This window comes from Uloborus diversus, chromosome 5, assembly GCF_026930045.1.
Source record: "Uloborus diversus isolate 005 chromosome 5, Udiv.v.3.1, whole genome shotgun sequence".
Taxonomy (NCBI): domain Eukaryota; kingdom Metazoa; phylum Arthropoda; class Arachnida; order Araneae; family Uloboridae; genus Uloborus; species Uloborus diversus.
In genome coordinates this window covers 178568090-178583488 of record NC_072735.1, presented here as the reverse complement: position 1 = coordinate 178583488, position 15399 = coordinate 178568090, and the positions used below count along the sequence as shown (strand labels likewise).

Below are 15399 nucleotides of genomic sequence, written 5' to 3'. Positions count from 1 at the left end.
TTGTTGTATTTATATGGTGTTGCAAGATTCAGCAAAAATGAGTTTGGGCCTAACTACGAACGAAATCCTTCTTACGCAGAAAAACCCGCTATTCCGAATGGTATTGAAATTTAAAAATGTGAAAATGTGTTTTCCCGTTGATTGTTATTCTTGCAGACAGGAAAATAAAATAATAAAAATAAAAAAAAAATAAAAAAAAATGGACTGAAGCTTTATGTATGAAAAGTTCATGCATAAAAGTTCTGAATTTTGGATCCTACAGGATTTCCGAACCCCGAAATTCGTGTCCTATACAGGATCATTTTAAGAAACCCCTACTCATAATTAAAAAAAAAAAAACCTTTTACACTTTAACTCCATAAAAATGTAAACTAAATTTATTCATGCTAAGTCATCCTAATTTTCATTTTTCAATGTTGGGGTTGGCAGCTATACGCATATAACATTGTGTTATGAAACATCTATCCACGTAAGTAAATTCTATGCCTTTTTTTTTTCAGACCACAAATACAAAAAAGTAGACATCCAGTGGAGCAATGCCGAGATCAGGTCGCGGGCTCACTTGGAGCGGGCTTTCGACTCCGGTCGCTTCTCCGATATTTCGGATGCGGCCCTCGTGGAGGCTACGTTGGAGAGGCTCATGGAGCTCTACGCCCAAACCGTCAAGCCCTTGGAGGAAGCATACGAATTCAATGACATTAGCGAGCATGCCTTTCATGGTAATTGGCTTGTTGACACTTCAAGAAATTCTTTAAATGATGACACAATTATTTAAAAAAAAAATATTTACAAATATGTACAAGAAATGTCGTTAACCATTGCTAAAATATCCATAACAATCAAGGAAATTTAATTTGACACCATAAACTGTACGGTAACACATGACACACGCATTTACATTCAAACACGCAAAAACACAGCGCAAAAGCTTCCCATTAGCAGAGTTTACACGCTTTCAGTCGAGTCAAAAACCAGACTGACTACCATTGAAGGGAAGCTTCTCTTTTTCTTGAGATAAATGAACTTCTAGCATTTTCCATTCAAGTACATTCTAAAGGGTGTCCCAAAATTAACGCAAGATTTGAATTTTCCACCATTTTTTCCATAAATTGTTGGCAGACATGAAAAAAGAACAATTTGCAGTTGAGAGTTTAGGGTTAGTAAAAATGGGGTGTTATTGTACCATACAGCTAGAGAGAGTGAAATATTTCAATTACTGCATAAGGCATTTCCTAGTCGCGTACTCTCTCATTTCGGTCATCAGAATTAGCACCCTAGATCGTGTGATTTAACATTTTTAAATTTCTTCTTATTCTTGAAACAATTGTTCAATAATGAAAGCGCGTTATTGTATCGTATAACGCTCTATTTTTGATTACCCTAAACTCTCAGCTGTCAAATTGTTCTTTTTTCAGGGTTGCCAACCATTTATTGCAAAAATGGCGGCAAATTCAAATCTTGCGTTAATTTTGGGACACCCTTTAGTATTTTCCATTAAAGAACTTTCTACTACACTCTCTGGATGTCACTGGGGCTAAAAATCAAGTTACGTTTAAAGTTGGAAACATTATTTACAAGCTAGGTGTGAAGTGTCGCCAAACTTGGCAACATTTGGTGATTTCCCGCCAAATTTGGTGCCAGAAATGATGCCAACTTAGCGATTGGAACTGGCGAGAACGCTAGTTCCATTCACGCAATGTTTAATGGTGCATAGCAAGCAAAGTCAATATACAGGTAAATTTTCTCGAGCTAAAGCAATTTTGAGCGAAAATGAATGGAATGAACACCAAAGAGTTCCAGCTCATTTTTGAAAGTCCGAACCTGAAAACTTGTGAACGGAGCCCGTCCGAGCCCCACTTCTCGTGCCAAAATCCTAGCCCCAGGGAAACTCTATTGCATCAAAAACCGAACCCACTAGAGTCCGACATGATTGAATAAAATGTTTGTCAGTTATTATTTTACATCAACTAAATAAGGGTGTTAACTAACATCCTTGTTACTATCGCGAATTTGAGTTTCAATCTTAAAAGAAGCGAAAGCAAATTAAATGATAGGATGAATGTAGGAAATTATATCATTTTTAAATCTCTACTAATAAAGCTAAAGGCTGTCTGGATTTCTGTCCGGATCTCTTTGACGTGCATAGCGCGTAGACCGTTTAGCCGATTTTCATGAAATATGGTACAAAGCTAGTTTGTATCATGGGGGTGTGCACCTCGAAGCGATTTTTCAAAAATTCGATTTTTTCTTTTATTATTTCAATTTTAAGAACATTTTTCCGTAGCAAAACTATCTTAAGTTGGACGAGTAAATTACGAAATTATCATGACGTGGAACTTTAACGTGGGCAGAGCGAATGAACATAGCCAATTGGCGAGAAATTCATCATCCATTACACGAAATACACCGCCAGCTCAGTCATTTCCAGCCGAGGACAGCAGTTTCGTGCTTATTAGCACTCATCAGCCCGGCATAGGAAAGTGACCGAGCTGGAGATGGAAAACCTTTTAAGGAAGCCAAACAAACTGGTAACTAATATAGAATTAGCGCAGACCAGACGAGTTACCGAAGCAATGGTTCGGTTCAACTCGAGCATTGAAGGCAAGGCATGGTATATTCCCCCAGTAATTTACTGAATATACCATGCCTTGCCTTCAATCCAAGGCATGGTATATCCCCCCCCCGTAATTTATTGAATGTACCACGCCTTGCCTTCAATCCTCGAATTGAACCGAACCATTGCTTCGGTCACTCGTCTGGTCTGCGCTAATTCTATATTAGCTACCAGTTTGTTTGGCTTCCTTAAAAGGTTTTCCATTTCCACCTCAATCACTTTCCTATGTCGGGCTGATGAGTGCTAATAAGCACGAAACTGCAATCCTCGGCTGGAAATGACTGAGCTGGCGGTGTATTTCACGTATTTCTGCTTTAGCCCTGGCTATTGGGCGGTAATTTACTGAATATATTCATCATCCATTATTTGTAAATATACAGGCGAACCAAATGACCTTTTGATTTTCTACTACGGGCAAAGCCGTGCGGGTGCCGCTAGTGTAACATAAAGATGCTACATAGACATAAAAAAAAGTTTCGGTCTGTGGGCGGCTGCTGCCTTATAGCCGCCCCCTCTCCCGCCTTGGATTCGCACTGTACCTCCGGCATGTGCACAAAATATCGTCAAATAGCTAAGCATATTTAATGGATTATCAAAATTCTTGTATTAAATAACATGAACTATACAATTAAAGTTCTTTTTTCTTTTTAATATTTAACTCAACGATACAAAAGATTTAAGTGACAATCCCTCAAAATTAAATTTCGATTCAATTACATTCAGTGGAAAAATGTGTTTTTGGTTTCATAATGTATTAAAAACAAGGTTCTTGATGTACTATTTCAGCTTAATCAGAAATAAATGTGTGGTTCCTAACTCAGAAATACGTTACTCATTTGTTTCAGAAGGTGAGATTTTCTCCCTGCCAATGATATCTTTCCTGGGCCCCTGGAGCACGGGGAAATCGTCCCTCATCAACTATGTGCTTGGGATAGAGAACACGTCTCTGGCATTGAAATCAGGTTTCCATTTTTCTTTCTCTCAGATTCATTTCTGCTGCAGGCACAAATATTGAACCATGGCCCCACTATATGGCGCTGACGCTTAACGGGCCTTGACAATTTATGACTTTTCTGTGTTAAACCGATGCAATTATGATCCGCTCATGCGTCCACCAATCAATGTCAACGTTTCAAAGTTTGTTTATTTTTGACTGGACGTCGCCCATTTTGACCGCAACTGAATGAATCCTATGCATCTACCAATCAATGGTAACATAACGGAAACGGTTTTCCTGTAGCGCCCTCTTTGTTGCCATGAGTTTCAGCGATTATCACGGCCTATAAGCGTAAGCGAATTTTAGTGGGGCCATGACTGAACCTGTTTTTGAGCAATCAACAATTCTTATTATCCTAGCTTAAGTAAAGTTGATGTTGCTCTGATTTTTCAGATTGACATGACAACGGTTGCTTTTAATATTTATTTAGAGAGCGAAATTTTCGTCGTCTTAGTTACAAAACATCTGCGGTTTGATTTTATTCATATTGTTTTCAGGGCGTACTTTAAGCAGACTTTATATTTAAAAAAAAAGTTTTTTTTGTATGTAAAATTACGTTTTTTTCAGGGAAAAAAACCCTACATTGATGAACATGAACAGCAAAACTTCATCTAAATACAAAATTTCCAGATTAATTTCCACTATTTAAGACATAAAAGAAATAAAAATAATCCTTATAATAAGTGTTTTGGTGGAAATCGAATATTAAATCTTTATTTTTATTACTGCATACAAATCACCAGTAATTCACCAAACATACTAACACTGATCAAATGAGAAATCAAAAGTTTATTTTCGAAGTTAACACTCTTTTTTTTTCTTTAAATTGAGCAAATATATAAGAAAGAACGTAGGGAATAACAAGATATTACCATAACCAAAATTTTCAATGCATCGTATCATATCCACATGAATTTTAAAAACTCATTTTAGATTCGAAAAATAATGTCTTAATTATCAATGTCAAAACGAAGTAAACATAAATGAAAAATTTAAATTTTAACATTATCATAGACTCATATTTAGACAAAAACGACATAGTACTTTAAATTTTCCCATCCACTATCTTAGAAACATTCCACGTACTTAGTAACGCAATAGCTATCACAATAAAGTATTCTAAAAAAATGTACAATTGAATAATTCTGCATAAATATGAAAATGTGCACTGGAATTATGTAAATCATGCGTCACTCTCTGCAGCATAAAGTAATCAAATGAATATTTTGCGAAACAGAGAGCAATCTTTAAAAAATATCAGTTGTGAGTGAAATATTTTCTTTTTGTTTACTTTCCTCAGCGACATAATTTCATCTTTCACAATCAATTAACACAAGTTTTTAGTTTTATTTTTACAAATTTTCGTAAAGTGTGTAGCTGCATTCTATTAAAATTATTAAAATGATGAGAAAAAATTTAGTGATCAGAATTTCTTTTATGCAAAATGTAAAAAAAATTAAAAATTAATTTGAATTTTGACATCTTGAATTCAAATTATGTTTTTCGCAATCACGAGTGTGTGTGTGTGTAGGTGTGTAGGGGGTATGTGTGTGTAGGCATGTGTGCAGGCATGAGTGTGTGGGTAGTTGTGTGTATGAGTGTTTGTGTGCGTGGGGGCGGGGTATGTGTATGTGTGTGTATGTGTTTGTGTGTGTATGTGTCTGTATGTATGTGTGTGTGTATGTGTAGGTGTCTGTATGTATGCGTGTGTGTATGTATTTGTGTGTGTAGGTGTATGTATGTGTTTGTGTGTGTAGGTGTATGTATGTGTTTGTTTGTACGTGCGTGTATGTATGCGTGTAAGTGTAGTATATTGACGCAACCTGGAGACGGCTTTTGCTAGAGGAGCAGCATCGTGAGGAGCCGGTCGACGGTGATGCTGCAGAGGGTGCTGGCAGGAAAATAAAACGATAGCACATCAAAACAATCAAATGAAAGCAATAAGCAACTGTGATTGCTCAAAAAAATTTACAAAATGTTAAAGTTTTGCATATATTTTTTTTATTGCAAAATTCGATTTGCTAGATAGAACGAGCCATTGATGGCTTGAAAAAGAAAACAAAATTCCTTACCTGTTTTTATGTTGTAAATTATATCCATTATAGATTATTGAAGTTCAAAGATTTTCATTTTTTTTTAATTCTTAATTACAGTGTAATAGTACAAAAATGATTTTATATTTGCATAATTAATTTTTCATTGAAAATGAGTTTTATGAAATCCAGAGCGAACTCTGCTGTCAGTAGCATTAGTGAAAAAAAAAAGGCGAAGAATTCGAAGCTTAATTTTAAATTGGCGCTCGCGTTGGCTTGTGCTGAGGGCGCTAAACAGACAAATAAGGATTTTTGAACTGGACGGTTTCCCTTTACGTCATAGCTCATTTACGGCAACCACTGATGATGCCTTCTTGTAGGTAGTGATGATCGAGCCATGTAAACGTAATTAGTAAAACAAAAAAATTTTTTTTTTCATTTTTACTTTCTTTTACAAAAAAGGAAGTATTGTATTCGCGAAAAAATTTTCACCCAAAAATCGGCCTTAATTTCCACTTTGCTCACCCCCAAATGAATGATGAGTTTTTTTTTTTTTTTTTTTTTTTAACCCGACCACACGTGGATATGTGCCTAGGAACGTACAGACACCCGAAATATCCATTTTGACGATCCCCGAGTTAATTACAACGAGTTTTCTCGTGACGTCTGTATGTACGTATGTATGTGTGTATGTATGTCGCATAACTCAAGAACGGAATGTCCTAGAAAGTTGAAATTTGGTACATAGACTCCCAGTGGGGTCTAGTTTTGCATCTTCTTTTTTGGTTGTATCGTATGCTTTAAAGGGGGTCTTTTGCCCCTATTTAGGGGGGAAATCATTGTTAATTTTGATGTAAACTCACGTGGTGTTATAATTTGACGGACATTTGGCGATATATCGCCAGTCTTTTGGTCGCCAAATTTATAAATTTGGCAATTTTTTTAAATTTTTTTTTATCTGGTTTCAATTCGGCCACTGTTGGTGATATTTAGAGAGTAAACTATTGAATCATATTAAAACTGCCAATAATGAGAAAATGACATTAAATTGGAGTAAAAAGAAGTCATGTGATGCACACATCAGCTCGTTTTTAATTTTTTACCAGGGTTGAAAGAGCACGCATCCCATCCTTTTCATGCGGCATGCGCGCCAGTAAAAAAGTTTTCCTCTCTCCTGGACAAGTAACACTTTGCTTTGAAAAAAATGTTAATAATCGAATATTAAATTTTTTTTCTATATTAATTGTGGCAAGATTATTTTACTCATTTTTAAACAGACGTTTAGAATTTTGTTAAAAGAGCAATATCATCTAACTGATTATAATATGGATATTATCTGTAATGAACAAAAAATTTCTTGAGCTTATAAAGAAAAGAAAATCCTAGGTTTTAGACACGTTTTTGTAGCGTCGTAGTTCAAGGCTATAGTTCGTACAAACTACTATTTTTTCTTAGAAGTTGGCAACTCTGCTTATGGAAGAAAATGACCAGTCATAATATGACGGATGCAAATTTCTTGGTCATTTCCATGCCATTCCATTTGTAGAAACAGGAAACTCAACGAGTAAGGCCCAATCGTAATTCGTGATTGCGAAAAAAAAAAATGATTTGAGTTCAAGACGTCAAAACTCAAATGATTTTTTTTTACAATTAAAATGTCCCGAAGTAATCAGTGAGAGACAACTGTACTTCCCTAACTAAACTTCCTGATTCTTGCCCTTACTAAACATGCTTGTTAAAGTAAAATATTATAGTTAAAAAAGGTCTAAAACTTGGCTTCTGTTTTGAAAAATTATCAGCAAATAGTCTCCTGATATTTATATTTCTGATGCTGACAGGATTGTTAGCTAGAGTCAAACATTTACTTTTCAAGTTTTTTTTAAAATTCAATTACAGAAAAATGGCAGAAATGTGTCTGCTAACAGGAGTTGGCCTGCTATCCTATTGAAAGAAAATACTAGATTTTGTAACAAAAAAGTAAATTAATTCAGTTTTTGCCCTAATAATTCGTATCTTAAATAATAAACTTGCGACGACTTACTTAATTACTGAGCGCTGTGACCGTGAGTTGTTTAATTCTTTCACTACGAATTTTAATAATTACGGTTACAAGAGTTAATCCACTTCAGTTACATTTTAAGAATTGCATTAAGTTCTGCAAATGCTCAAAGCGTGGAATATCTTAAAGCCCTGAATCGTAGAATAAATGAGGAGTAATTTAGCAAAAGGGAACTTATCCACTTTTTAGAAAAAAAAAAACATTTTATATCATTTTCTAAATCTTTCAGATGACTTTTATCAAATCACTTACTCTCAAGAAGTCCAAACGTGGAAAACCCCCTTTTATATTTAAGGATTAAGTGTGACTTCTTGATTAATAGGTAACAAATCCGTCCTCTGCACGTTTTATTTTGTACGAAAGGGGACATATCCTGAAAGAATCTGTAGTACGAAGACTTTTAGATCCAAAGGAACACATGTCCAAAATCCTCAAATTTGAATCTACTACTTTTAAGTTCATGTACTTCGATAAGAGAATATGAGAAGGTGAAATAGGGTTTCTTGGTGAAATTGGAATTCTCAACATTCAGGTTTTCGTTCAAAAGGGCACGTATCCAAAATTAAGATAATGAACTTTCTCATTTAGACTACGATTCCAGGCTTAGAATGCTAAAAATGTACAGTCTTGAGCAAAGAAGAGACCGAGGGGACATGATTCAGTTGTTCAAATTTATTAAAATAAAAGATGTTATGGGGCTGAAGTTTAGCACTGAAAACAGGACAAGGGGTCATTGTTTTAAGCTATTTAAATCTCAGGCTAACGTGTGTTACAAATTCTGTAAATAGTAATTATTGTAGGAACGTAACCTGTAAATAGTTTCCCGTAATGAATATACAACCCCTTTTTCATTCGGCTAAAGTATACGACCCCTATTTTCTTTCTTTTCATTGATAACGGTCTACTACTTTACAGAAGCGTGTGGAATATTTGAGAAATTTCTTTTCGGTGTTTATAAAAGCCGTTAGCGATGGATAAACAGTTAGTTTCGATTGATATTTCGAACTGAGAGCATTTTGCTCTGTTTATAGCGAGGCATTTCGCTGTGTTGTTTTCGTATTTGGAAGTAAATACGTGTGTAAACGTTGAGTTTACGGTGTTGTGTGATAATTGCTTAATTGCTGATGAATAATTTAGCAGTTGTCGAAGATCTTTCCTGTACATAGTGTAAATAAATTTCCTGTGTTTTTATCAAGAACTGTATTTTCATTTCAAGAAAGTGGAAGTCGCACCGAATCCGTTACACGTGGATATTAAGAAAAATTATTCTTTTTAGCAGGGTAGTGGAACCTTGGAACAGCTTACCAGAAGGGGTGGTAATGTGCAAGGGAGTAGATAGTTTTAAGAGGGGCATTGATCTTCACTGGGGATTGTAAATTGACTAGGACCAGTCTAGCTGGGCCCAGAGCCTACTGCTGGTCGTCACATTTGTATTTGTATTTCTTACTCTGGCCATGATTTGCTGTGCTTTCGTTGCTCAATTCTGTAACCATAGAAGTTGATAAAACTATTTTGCTCTTACCCTAATTCGTTTTTCTTACCTCCTAAACATTTTTAGAAAATGGATATGTTTACTTTTGATAAATTACTCCTCAAATAGCCACACGTCCACCACCTTAGAGCTAAACTGTGCTTTCTTCCTGTGTCTGCTATGGTGAAGTGGCGTGTTTTGTTATTAACTCCATGTTAATCCACAATCAAGAAGCAAAACACGCTACTTCATTATAGCAGACATTGGAAGACAGCGGCATTTAGCCCCAAGATGGCGGACGTGTCGCTATTTAAGCTATGATCTAGGCCTTTAGAATATCTTACTCTAATGTCTTACGCTTCTCTGCCGGGGCGTGGACAGAAATTTTTGGCCCCCCTTCATATTGTTTAACATCTCTACATATATTTCCCTCTCATTAAAAAGATCTTGGGCCCTCTTCAGGATTGGGCCCGGGCCAACAGGTGTCCCTTCTCTTTCCCCGTGGACGCCCCTGCATGGACGGATATAAGGGAGGGGCTATTGCTTCTTCATTGAGGGGCTCTACAGGAAATTTTTCGACATTAAAATTCCAAAAGTATTTTTTTGTAAATCTGCAAAAAATTTCAGCGCACTCAACCGGAAATTCTTTGTACTATTTTAAACTTGAGGTCTTAAAAACGCTATTTTAAACCATCTTTGGTAACGTTAGAGGAAGGATTAAGTTTCTAGCTCTCTTTCCTCTGCTAATTTTGAAAACAGTAGTTCCAAAAATACTATTTTAAACGATATCGGATTATGTTGAGAGATAGGGTTCGGAGACTTAACAGTTTTTCCAAAATTGAAGTTCTAAAATCGCAATTTCGCCCCTCCCTTGAAGGATTCCTGGATCCGTCCTTGCGCCCCTGCTTCTCTGTGCAGAAGGTTTATTTGGCTTAAACGTTTTAACACTGGGGCCATTTCAAGTCAACTTTATTTTGTTGCATTATTATTTAGGAATTCAATTCACTGTAAAACTTTTAAAGTGTTCTATAGCCAAACAATGTTTTAAAAATCTTCCTGTACTGTAACCAACTCCTAGGGGCTCAACCGACTACTTCCGACTTCAGCATCCTGTCCTACAAAGACATCTCCAAAACAGTGGAAGGAAAAATCCTCGTCATGGAGAAGGCCTATTCGTCTTTGCTGAAGTATGGACAAAGCTTTCTGGAGAGGCTAAAAAGCTACGCAATCCCAAATGACATCTTGAAAATGGTGAGAAAATAATATACGATTAATTGAAAATTATTTATACAATGAAGTCCAGATAATCAGACATGATTGAAACCGAACCATAGAGTAAGAGCCTCTTAGTAAGATCTCTATGGCCCAAACCGACGGTAACGCCCAAACTCTTTCCGGATAACCGATTTTTTTTTTTGACTAAGCGAAATAATTTTTAAAAATTATCTCAAACTACACTATAACATAATTATGATGACGAAAGTATTATTATATGTGATTGCACATATTATTTTACAAGATTGGTTTAAATATTACATGTTACCGGCATTAACGTGGCCAGACTCTCATTCGCATCTAAAACGTGTTTATTCTACTCTATCTATATCTGTGTCCAACTTAATCTTACGTACTATACCGTGCTATAATTTTATTTTGTGCGTTTAGTCTAGTTGAAGGGCTTCGAAACGGAAACATACTTTGCGCATTTTTAAAATGAACTTGAAGTTGTAAAACAGCTGGGCAATTGTGAAAATGAATCGGAATTGGCGATTTATGTTGGAATTCGGAATTAGAGGATAATCGTCTTGAATAAAAATAGTTTAACGATGGAACGGTGTAACATTTTGAACAACTTTTCATGGCGACCCCTGCAAGTACAATTTTTTCTGATCCGCTTTTGTAGTTCGGTTTCAAAAGAAAGATACGCCTCTTTGCCAAAAAAAAAAAAAAAAAAAAAATCAAATATTTTTCCAAATCAATGCAGTTCATTGATGATTAGTTATATAGATAGTGTAGTTTTGAAACTTTAAATAACTTTCAGAAACATAATCACTGTAGTCTTATTGTAACGTTTTTGATCCTCCAAACAATCCTAATTTTGATTTTGGGTAAAGCAGACTTGCGAACTTCCGAAATTCGAATTATCGGAGTTCCACTGTAACTATATATTTTTCGAAAGTTATTCCAGCTAAAAGTTATAAACTTTTAGCTTGTTGTAATTAAAAATTCTACCTTTGGGCCATTGTACATATTTAAATCTAAACACATATCTAAACATCCACATACACAGGATGAGGTAAAGGGCTACAGCAGCAATGATCTTGGAAGAAGAGCAGGGCCTTACTGCACAGGTCCACTAGGCCTGGGCCTAGAAAAAGGTCCAGAGGGCGTGAAAGAGAAATATGCATACAATTGTAACCGATCAAGGATCAAGGTAATGTCTTCAAAAATCAGCCATTTGCACTAAAGCTCTTAGCTTAAGTAGCGAAACGTCCGCCATCTTGGGGCTAAGTGCCACTTTTTTCCCATGTAGCTATAATGAAGTAGCGTGTTTTGCTTTTTGATTGCGGTGCTTCTTGATTGCAGATAAACATTGAGTGAATAAGTAACCACAGTCAAGTAACAAAATACGCTACTTCAACATAGCAGACATAGGAAGAAAGCATCGTTTAGCCCCAAGATGGCGAACGTGTTACAACTTATTCAACGATTCAAAGCTTTTACTTGCACTACAGATAAATGTTTTATAGTGCAGTACCACCATCTTGGGATAGGAAAGAAAATTCATTCTAATTTTTGAAGCTTGACAAAACTGAAAGAAGTTCCACGGTGCAATCTGGGAGGAGAGTCCAGAAATAAATGTGGGAGCCATCAAAGTTGCCGTTAATCCAGTTCAACGGACTCATCAAAGAACTGTGCTTTCAGGTGCATCTTGTGGACACGCCGGGAGTGATGGAGAATAGGAAGCAGCAGGAAAGGGGTTACCCATTCGCAGGGATCTGCGGTTGGTTCGTGGAGCGCTCGGACCTCGTCGTCTTCGTCTTCGATCCGGCAAAGATGGACGTCGGCAGAGAACTCGAGCAGTTGTTTCAAAAAATCAAAGGAAATGAAGCCAAAGTGAGTAATAATGTGTATGTAAAAAGGCTAAACTTATTGGGGAGTGCAAAAGGTGTCTTTTTTTTCCCCTCTGTACATTTTAAATAATTTTTTTTAAGCAGGTAATTTTGAGCATTTTTTTTTTTTTGTATAATTTGTATGTGACACACACACACACTGAAAGATAGTTTCACATATTTATAATGGTTTTTAGATTTTGATGATTGATTTCTGTATAATATAATTTTTTTCTGGGTTTGTTGGCAGTGGTCTATCAAGGATATCTCTGGCTAAGCCAGAAGCAAGTTGGATCGACATAAAAGCCAAGGTTGTAGCAATTGTACTGACGTCACCGTGAAAGAATCTCTTCTTAGAATCTTATACATGTTTTGACGTATCAAAAAAGCACACAAACGCACTAAACAATACGGTCTGCGATCGTTGTGAGCTTTGTATTTTCACATATTTTCTTTCTTGGTTTGTAGGCACTGGCCCATCCAGAATGTTTCTGGCTAAGCTAGAAACACACCGGGTGGACCATGACCTAAAAGCCTGGAAAGTTGTTACATTATTGGCACTGGCCGTAAAAGATTCAGTACTTAGGACCTCATACACGTTTTCCGGCTAAAGCCGAAAGTGACTTTTTTTTTTTTGCTGACTGAAATTTGTTGTTTCCCAAAAATCTTGAGATCACGGGGGAAAAAAAGAATCAACACTAAAAAATGCGCAAAAGTCGATCAACAAACAGTTAACCGAATACCGAAAGCTAACGCTAGTACAGAAACTAGAAAACTTTCTATTATGTACTTATGGCTTTAAAAATTATACATAATCAATAAATTTAGGCCTCTGAAGATATTGTGTGTGAGGGTAGTTGTTTTTGTGAAGTGTTCATTTTTGGGATATAAATTTTTAGGTTTGCAATTTCAAACTCATATAAAATCGTGTGTGCCTAAACAAGTTACAAGGTGTAATGAAGAATCCATTTTTCAATTATTTTTTTGTGAAGCTCTATTTTGTGAAGTAGACCTTTTTTTCTCAAAAGTCTCTTCTCAATCGAGTCTTTTAGTAACGCATTACTTTCTTCAGCATCAAAGGAAGATTTTGAACCTTTTTGATGAGTTTAAAGCTGAGGTTTGTGTACACCTCAGCTTTAAACTCATTGACCATGTATAAATCATTGATTTTATACATGGATCAGAACTTTTAAAACATGCTTACCTCCAAGACTATCTCATTCATTAACTGGCATTTTAAAGTAAAACGCTTATTATATATATATATATATATATATATATATATATATATATATATATATATATATTTATTTTTTTGCCAAAAACACCTCTGAATAAAAATTTCAAAAAATAGTTAACTATGTGAAAAAGCCACAATTTTGAAAAATAAATAAATAAATAAAAATAAAATAAGAGACGTGTTTTGGGGTTGCTAAGAACTTTGAAAACCGTCGAATGTATTTACATCCAAAAGCCCATATCTTAATTCTAGCTCCAAGACATACGTTTTTTTTTCTTGCTAATTTGTTTCTTTTTTCCATGTTGTAGATCATATTTTTACTTTTTAGCTGAAGTTATTTATTTTCTTAACACTCTGAATCTTCTTCAACCTAGGTCAGGATCGTTCTCAACAAAGCGGACACTCTGCCTCCGCACGAACTTCTGCGAGTGTACGGCAGCCTCCTGTGGAACCTCTCACCCCTCCTCAACATCACGGACGCCCCCAGGATGTACGTCAGCTCCTTCTGGTCCAAACCCTTCCTCAACCCTTCTAAAGAGTTCGCGGAGATGTTCGTTGCAGACGAAACATCCCTCCTGCACGACATCTCCGAAGTCATGTCCAACAGACTCCTCAACAAGATAGCGTACCTCAGACGCCATGCTGTTTTAGTGCGCAACCACGCTCTGGTGGTGGACGGATACTTGTCCACTTTGTCCCGTCAGCGATCGTTTTTCCAGAGCGTAGGCGATGTCGTTGCCACCATCACGGAAAACCCACAGAAGATTTACTCCAAAGTGCTGTCACACAGAGACGTCACCATGAAGGATCTGTTCCCGCCAGAGACCTACGCGACGTTCTTTTCCGTGCATTCCATGGAAAGTTTTATATCATTATCAAAGCACTGTGGTTTCCTGTCTTTGTGCTTGCTGGAAGCCATAGAGAAGACCATCTATGAAGATCTACCCCGGCTGTCTATAGAGGTGGAATCGAAGCAGCAGAAGACGTGCCCCAGCTCTCAGACATGTTAAAGTGAATTCCAGCTATGAATATTGGTATCAGGGATTGCGTTCGAATAGGACGACTGATTAAATCAATTATCCCCCATTCCGGGTCATCACATCATTGGTTTGCGTCCTCTGTTCGGTTGCTCTATCAAAGAATTTTGGTTAATTGGTGATTATGAGTTCAGCAGTAAGTCGTTGATTTTATATTTTAACCAGCACTTAAAAAATGCTTGCCAGCAAGGCTTTCTTATTCATTCTCAGGTAGCTCGCACGGTGGGGAGATGGTTGATCAGCGGTGGCTAATGGCAGAAACCGGTGGGGAATGGTGGGTTGGCAACTAACAATGAGCCAAAGATGGCTCATCAGTTTCTAGGCATCGTTGGGCCAACCAAGAATATTTTCGATGGATCATCATTGATAAATTGTTGGGAACTATGGCAGATCGTTGTCCCTTTGTTGGCAAATGGTTGGTTGGGTAACGATTGCCAAAGCGGACATTGCCTACCGTTGGCCAACCATAAGCTCCATCGTTGACCAGCCATCTCCCAACCGATTGTGCTTCTAGATTTAGCTTGGATTTTAAAATAAAACATTTCTCTTTAAAATTATTTTTACCATATGCAGGTCGTCAGACTGGCGAGTGGAGGACACTGTTTTAAAACTTTGATTTAAACTTCTGACTTGTGATTGGCCAGTAATACCACATGGTCTTACCGACCGATCTCGAGATGCTGTTATTTTGGCCCTGGCGGATCGATTAACTGTTGAAGCTATTTGAGCATCACCGTACTAGAGTCACCGTACTCTGACTCTAGTGTTGTGATGATTTGAGCGACTTAAAACCCGTACGGTTTACTAGTAGCTACCTTTGGAGCGCCTCTGCCTA

At 36.7% G+C, this 15399-nt stretch overlaps 1 protein-coding gene across 1 annotated transcript; it reads left to right on the top strand.

The window, feature by feature from the left end:
- The first annotated feature begins 214 nt into the window (after window positions 1–214).
- On the top strand, window positions 215–14537 carry LOC129223305 (sarcalumenin-like). The gene is made up of 6 exons (XM_054857870.1): window positions 215–239; window positions 501–719; window positions 3460–3576; window positions 10253–10425; window positions 12100–12291; window positions 13902–14537. The coding sequence occupies exons 1-6, from the start codon at window positions 215–217 to the stop codon at window positions 14535–14537; spliced, it is 1362 nt and encodes a 453-aa protein (XP_054713845.1).
- The last annotated feature ends 862 nt before the right edge of the window (window positions 14538–15399 follow it).